At 33.4% G+C, this 11852-nt stretch overlaps 1 protein-coding gene and 1 long non-coding RNA gene across 2 annotated transcripts; one reads left to right on the top strand and one right to left on the bottom strand.

The window, feature by feature from the left end:
• Positions 1–222: 222 nt before the first annotated feature.
• Positions 223–11370, top strand: LOC115445329 (CKLF-like MARVEL transmembrane domain-containing protein 4). Its single transcript, XM_030171557.2, has 4 exons — positions 223–496; positions 2882–3026; positions 7100–7366; positions 8136–11370. Exons 2-4 carry the CDS (start codon positions 2892–2894, stop codon positions 8286–8288), a joined length of 555 nt encoding a protein of 184 aa, XP_030027417.1. The 5' UTR covers positions 223–496; positions 2882–2891; the 3' UTR covers positions 8289–11370.
• LOC115445330 lies at positions 3524–5781 on the bottom strand. The gene is made up of 2 exons (XR_003938815.2): positions 5484–5781; positions 3524–3583 (listed from the first exon to the last, which is right to left on the bottom strand). It is a non-coding gene; the product is annotated as an uncharacterized LOC115445330 (long non-coding RNA).
• Positions 11371–11852: the final 482 nt, after the last annotated feature.

Genomic DNA, 11852 nt, shown 5'->3' on the forward strand with positions numbered 1-11852 from the left:
TAATTTATAACAGAGAGCACCAGAAGTTATATACCTACTTTTGCCATTCCAGAACCATAGAGTAAGGAAAATACTACGTAAATCTATATTCTAGAACTTTGGTACATACAAATTTTAATTGACAGTAAAATATCAATGGAAACCGACCTATATTTTAAATGTACAGAATACTAATTTTCAAAAATGTAAAACGGAACGTTGATAGTGGGTGGTATTTCACGACGTTACTCGTTACGTTACTGCGGCTTGCCTAACTCGTTTCAGTTCTATTAAGCATTTTATGTTGCTGTGTCTCTATTATTCTACAGATCGTATACTTATCTATCTCTTTTTTAGTAAATTTATTGTTTGTTAACAACTTTGACAGTTGTCACACATTTATCACCTGATAAAAATTTACACCTATTTTTATTTATATTTAAAACACATCGGTTAAGATAAATAAGACAATTGAGTTGTAGAGAGATATTGTGTCCTTTGTTATAGAAAAATAGCGGTAAGTAGTACGTTTATTTTTTTTACGACTATCGTAATTGTTTATTAGGGCTCGGCATTGCCTAATAACTATTTTGGGTGGTGACAGGTGCGTATAATGTGGGAAAAAGAACGTCGAAGGTTTCATAAAAAGTTATTGTCCTACCGCGTATTAAAGTGTTTAATTATTCTTCATTATTATTTGATAAAAACATATGTTAAATGACCTCGAGTTTCCCGCTTTATTGTGGACCGAGAATAATTTGGGTTTCCGGATTTCATTTCTCAGGCGCTTTTCATGTGATATCAGAATTATACTGGGATTCTTCATGCTGACATTAAGTAACTTATCTCTTTTGATATTTATATTCTACAGTGCTGAGTATTATTATTATACGCCCTCCCACGTCGTCAGCAGGAGGGCACGGATAACTCGTTTATAATAATTAAGCTATAAACCTTTTTTCAAGTATCCTCCTTATTTTTTTTTTATAATTCACCTGAACTTCTACTCTAATGTGGTCATCACAACATTTTTGTGAAGCATATTGAAGAAAGTATTGTTTTTTTACAATGGACCACTCTCAAGAAGTCTGCTCCCTTGGAGGTCCAATTGTTGATAAATTCTGTAATAAACCCCCATATAGATTTTTAATTTGTGGCTCAGTTGTATGAGTTTGTGAATTATTTGTCTGACAAATAACTACAGTAACAATATAGAATAGATAATAACAAAAATAACCCTGATTATCACTGTTCTTGGTAAATGATATCTTATCATAGTATGAATCAGTCTGACGTGTGAAGTCTTTTGATTACACAAAATAATGCTATTGGGTCCTGAATGTAGGATTTTTTTTCAAATTTCAGTGAATAGAAGACATAGTCTTGTTTTATATTTGAATTTCTGATGAGAATGTCTAGATTGGAGGAAGCAAGGTTTGCTGGTGATAGGATATATTTTTACACAGTGGCCCGTACTATTGTGTCACATTCCAAGATCAGCCTCCGTATATCCGCTTCCAACAGGCCGGCATAATTGTGTTGACATCAACAATCAACATCAACAATCATCATCAACAATCTATTTGATCCTACACCTCTTACTATTAGGTTCAGTGGGGTCACTTTAGCATACCTTTAAAAAAAATGTGATTAAAATTATGATTAATAAAAACAATTTTATTTATAGTATAATCACTGAGTTTTCGATTTAGGCAGATTTGGTCCTACAATAAAATTAAGTATTTTTTAAAGGCTCTAAAAACTTGCAAATGTCTGTAGGCTTAAATAGTTGTTAAGAATGAGGTAGCAAAAATATTTGCTTTTCTGTTAAAAAATTATTACCTAACATAGGTCATACATTAATAACACATTGTCATTTGTGATTTAAATTCTTTTTTATCATGAACTGTGATAACAGCCGAACACATGTGATTATTAGAATTATGTGAATCATTATTTACTATCAGTTACCCAATACTTGCATGATGTTTTGGTTGACTCTGCCAGTGAAATTGTTGATTTGAAAGAATATTATGTAAATATGTTCCATTGCACTTATTATATGTGAAAAGAACATCCACTCCAAATACTGTATCAGACAATTTTGTATTTGTTGAACACACAAGATTGGAAAGTCTTTGGAAATTTTACATTCTGTATATTATAAGACTAGGTGTTGTTCGAGGATTCCTTCACATAAAGAACATGAAGACTGTCCTTATTTAATTGATACATAGCATCATCTATATGACACCAACATCATATTTTTAAAATCATCCATCAAACCATCAATAAAATCATCTAGATAAAAAGAAGTCTTTGTGTTAATGCAGGACATAAGTTACCCATATGGAAAATTTCATCTAAATCTGTTCAGCGGTTTCTGTGTTTTCTTCTAACAAACATGCAGCCATTTCAACAAACTCTAACATTTATATTAGGAAGAAAGTAAAATAAGACTTGTAAGAAGTAAGATGCTATAAACTGTAATGGTGCAGTTACAATCCATAGATGTATTCACTTTATCGTAAATGGAAGTATTTTACATACAGTAGATAGTTTTGTGTACACCATCAATGTGTTGACAAGAGTGGTACTACAGAAAACTGCATGGTGCCGAACTGCACCCACCACAGTAAGAATGAAATGTTAAAGTTACTACAAAACCATAACAAAGACAGTCAGAGGCTTAATATTAAGGTGGCCTAGGGTCTTATTATTATTATATGATCATGGCTTGTGCCAATTTCAACTGCGATTTTAGTCTACCAATTTACCTTAAAGAAAATTTCTACAGAGCAACTTACTATTGCTATAAAAAAATTGCAATTACTAATACAAGCATATTCTGCACCCAAGTTTGTTTTAATCAATATTTTTATTGCACTTATACTGTTAACAGGTAAGCGAAAATGGCAGACGGAGGGTTTCCAGGTCAGCACACCACCACCACCACAATCACCAGCAGCACAACGGTCACCACTAACTTACGCTTTGATAAGTCATACCTGGTGACACTGCCTGGCATTCTCAAAGTAGTTCAAGTAGTAAGTAAAAGAAATAAGAAAGAAATTATTTATTATCCACAGTACATTCATAATTATAAATAATATAATAAATACAGAAGATCAAGAAATAAAAAATAAATTATCAAATAAAAAAGAAATAAAAAATAAAGTCCATACTGCCACAAGTAAGTGGCCATCTTGGCGTTAAGCTATAAGTTTTGACTGAGCAATAACAAAACTATAAGCTACTTATTAAATATTTTTAAATTTGTAACTATTATGTCTTCCTCTTAAATATAACGTATTATTTTAAGAAATATAATTAAATAAAATAACATAAATGACATATCACAGAATGATCTATACTCTAGGCAAAGTCTGTCACTGGCTTCGTAAATACCCAATCTGTAATATAAAGCGTGAGTGGTTATCTAATTTTTAATATGTAGGAAGTATTATCATACATCTTTTACTTGCCCTACCTGGGAATTGAACCCACAACATCATCCCAAAATCCAGAATAAATAAAAAACAACTTTCCTGTAATAAACCTTCAGTTTATTAACGACTTCTTTCTAGCGTTCTTGTGTAGAGATCTGAAAAAAAAATCGTTAGTTAAAAAAAAATGTTAACTAAATATTAGCTTGGGCGAATATTGAAAAACCTCTAGTGAAATTCAGTCACTCAAGCAAGAACTAAATAGTAAAAGACAATAATAGCCGTGTAATAAGTTTGCTGCGTTCCAGGATCAGTCTGTATATAGATTATACCTAGTTTCGAACTAGCCACGTCAGCTAATTGTTTCGTGATCCTCAAACTCCGGACATCAGTTGACATTATTATGTCGGCCTCACGCGGATGTCACATCTCTTGCCATCAGATGCAGTGGAGTCAATTTCCCATCGACGTTTAAAAAAATACACAAGAACGTGGTTTATATCAAAAAGAAAATAATAAGTCCTTGGATCCCATCGAATCATTAGTTTGTGTTTTATCATAAAAGTTACTTTCTACAAATATTGAAATTTTATCTATACTATTATATAAAGCTGAAGAGTTTGTTTGTTTGTTTGTTTGTTTGTTTGTTTGTTTGTTTGTTTGTTTGAACGCGCTAATCTCAGGAACTACCAGTCCAAACTGAAAAATTCTTTTTGCGTTGGATAGCCCTTTGTTCGTGGAGTGCTATAGGCTATATATCATCACGCTATACCCAATAGGAGCGGAGCAGTAATGGCTAATCTCAGGAACTACCGGTCCAAACTGAAAAATTCTTTTTGCGTTGAATAGCCCTTTGTTCGTGGAGTGCTATAGGTTATATATCATCACGCTATACCCAATAGGAGCGGAGCAGTAATGGCTAATCTCAGGAACTACCGGTCCAAACTGAAAAATTCTTTTTGCGTTGGATAGCCCTTTGTTCGTGGAGTGCTATAGGCTATATATCATCACGCTATACTCATTAGGAGCGGAGCAGTAATGGCTAATCTCAGGAAATACCGGTCCAAACTGAAAAATTCTTTTTGCGTTGGATAGCCCTTTGTTCGTAGAGTGCTATATGCTATATATCATCACGCTATACCTAATAGGAGCGGAGCAGTAAGGGCTAATCTCAGGAACTACCGATTCGAACTGAAAAAATCTTTTTGTGTTGAATAGCCCTTTGTTTGTAGAGTGCTCTAAGTTTTATATCATCACGCTATGACTAATAGGAGCGGAGCAGTAATGGCTAAACTCAGGAACTACCGATTCGAACTGAAAAAATCTTTTTGTGTTGAATAGCCCTTTGTTTGTAGAGTGCTCTAAGTTATATATCATCACGCTATGACTAATAGGAGCGGAGCAGTAATGGCTAAACTCAGGAACTACCAGTTTGAACTGAAAAATTCGTTTTGTGTTGGATAGCCCTTTATTTGTGGAGTACTATAGGCTGTATATCATCACGCTATGACCAATAGGAGCGGAGCAGTAATGAAACATGTTGTAAAAACGGGGACAATTTATTAGTTTTGAGAGCTTCCGTTGCGTGCGCTGCGTAAACGGTTAGAGTTATGCAACAAGGATGTATGACGGGATTGTTCCTCTTAAAAAGTTCTAAAAAATATATTATAAAACAAAGTCCTCCGCTGCATCTGTCTGCCTGAACGTGTTAAACTCAAAAACTACCCAACGTATTAAGATGAAATTTGGTATGGAGACAGTTTGAGACCCTGGGAAGAACATAGGCTCCCGGGAAACTACTACTTTTATAACGGAAAACTTTAGCCTGAAAAACTTTATAACGCGGGCGGAGCCGCGGGCAAAAGCTAGTATAAAATAAGTATGTAGTTTCAGTAACAGATATTAATTCACACTTTTGCCTAATGCACCTACTTTTTGGCTTAAAAGCAGTTCAATTTGTAGCCAGCTACAGAATTCCCCAGACATGTTTGTTCACAAACTTATTCAGCCCTTTTATCACTTTACTGCATCTGTATAGAATTGATATATAATACTCACTTCACAAGCGCATAACATTGGTCATAGCACGCGACGTTGCGCGCGCTATGTTGCTGCTGGCTTTTACATTGCCGGTGAAGGCCATGGCGCAGGCGGCGAGGCTGCCGGCCACGATGCCAGTTGCGCTGAACCCTAGCTTCAGCAGAAACCACGTGCCCTTGCCGGTCCACAGGATTATGGACGTCAGGACGTTCACAATACCAGCTGCTATGGCGTTGCCCATATTAACTAGTTACTGGTAGAAGTTTATCCAGATTTTCGCGTATAACTAGTGAGCTTCCCGTGTAGTATTGCAGACTGTCTCGTATAAAGAATTCTTTATACCGAACATGAGTGTGGGAACCGCGACATATCGACAATCGACTGTCGATGATCTTGTTCAGTGAATGTTGTTTTATCAACAAAGAGCGATAGTTACTGATGTGAAACCCCTGATGATCAACAGAGGATTTAAGTTTCGATATTCAACAAGGATAAATGTAAAAAATATTTTTTTGGGTGTTATAGCGCAACTGGTAAACCCACTTTCGCCGAGCGTATATCGCCCCGTGATGTGATAGGCGGCGAGTCTATTGCCACATTGTGCACAATTTCCAAACTCCGGTCTGTAACTCTGTAGAGTAGTAATAAAAAAATATGTCCGAAAAAGTCTTAGGCCCACACGATGTAATACGTAACAAATATAATATATGTGAAATCTTGGAGTGCTTGTTGCGATACTACTTAATCGTTTTGGAATAAACGCGTAAACTCATATTTATAATTTTTTTTGAAGTTATTTTTATTCTCAACAATTAAAATAGCAAATGTGTTAAAATTATAAGTGAAATATTCGTAACTAGTAAATCGATTCTTTTTAATAGCATATCGATAACATTGGTAGCACATCACTCGCGCGAGTCGTGAGTGTTTTGTTGTCTATTCTCGGGGTTTTCCCCCAAAATATGCACAACAAACTAAATATAATCCGCAGAGTGTTCAGTCGCAAGTATACACTTCGGTGAATACCCGAACTGTAGACAAACATAGCATCCGCTCACATATTGTGTGCACCGTAGTGTATTTCGGGAAAGTCCCTGACACTTATTTCGTTGATTATGTTGCATTACAAAAAATATCTATTTAAATCAAAGATTTAAAAAAATACACTTGATTTTAATCGCGATTTAAAATACGGATTAAATCATTTCAACTCAGTAGCGCAAGCTGGATTATGAGCTAGGTCAATTTGTCTAATGAGACCTCCACCAGTCGTTCGCAATACCAAACAATTTAGGGTTACAATGCCGTCCTTATAGTAAAAGAATTAAGATTAGGTAAGGTAGAGGGTTGTTTGAGCCTCGGAAATTCTCAATCATTTGAAACATGAGCTCAGTAGTAGGCAAGATCCGTTCCCAGCGGTGGGGTAGTTTATAATACAAGGCTGTTTTTTTTTAAGTATTTAATTACATACGAATGCGTCAATAATCTGTCATATCTCGTCGCTTTTCTAGAAAAATAGACAACTCACTGATGGCGGACAATTCATGCTCTAGACAAACATTACTACGGCGTATCTCTGCTAGATTTGGGCAAGCGTAAATGCTTAAACTAACTTAATTCTTCTCGTTTCACAGTTATGCAGCTTCCTCGGCTTCATTTGCATCCAGTTCTCGCGTTTCAACAACCAGACAACTGGCTCGTTCTTCAGTTGGATATCGATGATAGCGTTCTGGTTCACGGGCATCCTGCTCGGCTTCTATCTCTTCCACTTGGTGGAGAAGTTCTACAAGATCCCCTGGCTGAAGATAGAATTCGTTTTCTGCGCGTTGTGGACCTTGTTCTACTTGATCGTGTCGATCATGGCCACAACAGTTCATGACAACCCTCATTCGGCTGCTGCGGTAAGTTCATTTAATGGTGGAACCCTTTTTTATTTAATCGACCAATTATTTTTTTTTATTGATTTGAATGACAAGTTCGCCTGATGGTAAGCGATACGACAGTCCATTAACAGCAGAAACACCATCAAACACCTTTAAAAACAAAATATTGTTTGGTATTCCACTGCGCTCGCTATTCTGACACATGAGATGTTAAGGTTTATATCCAGTAGTTACACTGGCTACAATGTTCTTCAAATCGGAAGACAACAGTACACATTGCTGTTTGGCGGCTGAAATAGAAATTGTGGTGGTACATACTCAGGCGGACTCTCATATATGAGAGACCTACCACCAGTACTTACCTGTTGGTAAACACCACCCCATGTACAGACCCTTGTTAACCTTCTACAAAAGTGTCTTGTCAATATGCGCTCATTCTCAGCAGTAGTATTTACAAACAGAGCCACTTGCTGTCGCGTAAAATGTGTTATATTTATAAAATATTTTCATTGTCTTATTGGGCACGTTTCCAATGGTTCAGTGAACTAGACGTAGATCTATACTAATATATAAAACTAAAGTTTGTTTGTTTGAACGCGCTAATCTCGGGAATTATTAAGCCGATTTTGATGTTTATTCACTAATAGAGAGCTACGTTACTTCTGACGACTATATGCTTCTTTTTATCCTAGGAAAGTATAGAGAGGTCCGTTTATAGGCCCGGAAAAACTAACGTGGTCGGGGCCGCGAGCAAGAGCTAAAAATATAATAATGGTATTCCTTACAGTTCTTCGGGTTCGTCGCGATGGCGGTATACGCCGTCGATTGCTTCTTGAAGTGGAAAGCGGTACGAGCTGGTGGGCTGGCGCAGGGCACCAGGGTCGTCTCCAAGCAGACCACGTCCACGGTGGAGTCCCCGCCGCCGAGGCAAGGTTACTAATACTACCACACTTTGTACAAGAGGTGCTACAACTATCAATAATCATGATATGCACTTTTGATTATAATCAAGTATTTCGTTTTTACCTGAATCAGATAATACCAAAAAAAATATAAATTAAATGGTGAAACACTACAAGCAATATTAGGAAGTACTTACATGCAGTGCGTTATATTTGACGCAGGTTTATTATGGTTTTTATTAAATTTTTTGTACTTAATCATTTTGCATAATCACTTTTTTATCATTAGTTAACGAAAATAAATAAATATGTTTTAACACAGATATATTTATAATAATAAAGATGCCTTATTTATAAGTTTGAACAAATAATTACTCAGTATGTACACTGTACAGCATTTTTTAATTCTACGATCTAAAACAGCATCGAGTATTTTTATTAATTGAATGAGTTGGACGCTATATGACAGTATATTGTGTGAATGTGTTTTATTAAATTTGAATTAATGTATTTTAGCTAACAAATAAATATTTACAAAATCATGAAGTTTTGTACGAATTTATAATCAGTTACCTTTTTCAAACTTGACTATACAATAAATCACTATTTTTTGTAATATTTTTACCAGAAATCTGTCAAGCTATTACAAAAAAAATCTGTTTGATATAGAATACCTAATTAAAAGCAGTTATTTGAAGAATTATAACTGATGAATGAAATGAGAATTAAAAATTTGTTGATGTATTAATTTCGAGAAGTTTATTATAATTGTAAAACAAAGTCAATTTATTCACCAATTGCAATGTAAAACAATACAGGGTTATAATTATTTATGAGCATAATATTACTATTGCAAATGCATGTGACCCAAATAGATAACTTATATTTGAAATTTTACCTGAGATTCATATATTGTTAAGCATATCACATTTAATTTAATTGCTAAATTGATACACTATATAGTCCTATATTTTTGCTACACAATATTTGTAAAAAAACTATGAACAAGAGAAAAACTCTAATGGGTATTATATGGTTGACCTACATGACTTATTTTATCAATATGTATAAAACGAACAAAATATAGTAATTTGTTTGTTTTATATTCCCTAAGAATTATGTAAGCACAGCTCAAATTTAACTGACCTGGTTCATATTTGACGCATTAAAAATCTATTTAGGATTATTCTAATTTTTATCAATTAAAATGAGGCTTCAGAAGAATATAGATAAGGTCGCATTTTCATCACAGCTTTACATTAGTTACCACAGAATGACAGTAAAAATGGCTCAATTTTTATTAATGATCTGAATATTAGTGCATGACAACTTTGTATAATATTGTGACAATATTGACAAAAAATGACAAATTAACGTATTTACTTAATTGATTATAAGGGAAATTACTAGGTACTATAGTATGACTAGTTATGATTTTATACATAGTTTGGCAAGCAATTGTTGAAAGTATTAACTCTAACAGAAGTTGCTTATATGCAATGTCACTAGTATAACCAACTAAGAATTACTTAGTATTTGTAAATTTCCCCGTTTTTGAGTGTTCTATTATAAATAATATGCATATCCTGAACAGAAATGGAATCGACGTTTAATATTAAAACTATTGTTGGTGTACTAAAAGTCCGTAACAAAATAATTGTTATATAAAATTGAAAAAAAAATATTAATATTATAAATAAAACCTGCTACTATTGTCCGAAATTCAAGTTTACTTAAATAGGTTAATAATACTTGTACCTGTGCACATTGTTTTGTACAGTTATATTGATTTTTATCTAGTTTTTAAGCATTTAACCACCTGCGTTTATTTTGTTACATTTAAAGTTGGCGATAGCAGTGAATTAATTAGTTGATTCGAGTAATTCTGATCTAATATCAGATCTATCATGTTTTTTATCACAAATTTAATTTTTACATTAATATTATTTAAATTCGTCATACTGATGTTTCAAGTCCCTCTTTACACACCATTCCCTTATTAAAGCATAACTGACAATTAACATGTCAAATAGTCTTTTTAATGTAACGAGAAATTCACTGATTGTTTTTAGAATTAGCAAGAACAAATAATTATTATTCACTGCTACCCCTTAAAATTAATCTTATTGTGTTAATATTACAAATATAAATCCATTTAATGTTTTATCGTAACATGTAACACTAGCTTTAAGTTTACCCTAAGTTTAAAAGGTTTAATATTGACCACTGCCCATATGACTACACTGAGCCGATACATATTTTCTTCTAGTTGCGTCACATTTAGCAATCAATGTTCCATTTTTGACCCCCTTATGTAGTGCAAGTTGACTCAAATTTGGATTTCAATATTATGTAGATTTATACCTTTACATAGATAATCTAGTACATGATTTCGGAGTCACAAATATTGCATTATATTTTCTAGCATCGTTAAATACTTAATAGATAGTAATATTACACAACTGGTAATAAATTAATTATGTAAGTTGTAATAATATTGATAAGGGGGCAGCACTCTGCACAAGTATAGATTAGAATAATATGGAGAAATGGTAATATACCATGCAAAATAAAGCATGATAATTAGGTTTAAAATTCAATAAATCTGAGCCATTATTCAAGAGCAATGAAAACCTGAAAATTATTATACAGGTCCCACACTTGAGAATTTTGTACGACTGAGCGGTTCGTAAGGTACTGCACAACGTATAATATATTTAGTGTACGATTTCTCGTTCCGATACTTCGATGCGATTTAATCGAACCGATATTTCGGAGTGAGTGAGATTTTCAGTTTGGGTAATCTTTGTTAATACCTCGTTAAGAGTATATTAACATAAATTATTGTTTTCTACGTCAAACACTTAAAAATATTTTTTTCTACGGTTTGTATTAAAGTTTTTTAAAATCAATGTATAATTGACTTTGTATTTAGTCAGTTTTAATTATTTTCAATGTATTTTTGTCGTAAGAAAACAGTGGTATCAGCACACTTTATACACCTTGTATACACAGCACATAATATTTTAGTAATATTTACTACTTAATGACACAAATGCCTTATTAATGTTACGATGTTAACTGCTATATCAAATTTTAATAAATTATATGTGTTAGTAATGTCATTTTTTATTTATTCTTATCCAAGTTTCATAAACCAAAAAGGCAAATAGATTTCGTCACTCGTGTAAAGTGGCTACAATTTAATATTATTGGACATATTGTTACTGAGGCGAGTCCCTAGCTCTATACTTATTGTACTTTCTACACCGTATTCAACCTTTTTATAGGGGCCACAAAGTTATAGTGCGTTAACGTAAATGTCCCATTTTTCGTGAATGACGCTTCGATGCCGCCATATATTTGAAAATACGGATTTAGTGTGTAATGGTATTCATTTTTACACAATAAAATTATTTTAAAAAGAAAGTTACTTAACTAATTTTATTTATTTCTTTTCCTTTAGTAAAAACGTACAATATGGTCTATATATATTTTTTTTATTGATCAATCAAAAAATATAATTGAATATGTAATTTTAAACGTCGTCAATTATTACATTAACTTTGGATCAATTTCTCCCATTTTTTATGATTCGATTT

This window comes from Manduca sexta, chromosome 23 (genome assembly GCF_014839805.1).
Source record: "Manduca sexta isolate Smith_Timp_Sample1 chromosome 23, JHU_Msex_v1.0, whole genome shotgun sequence".
NCBI classification, from domain to species: Eukaryota; Metazoa; Arthropoda; class Insecta; order Lepidoptera; family Sphingidae; genus Manduca; species Manduca sexta.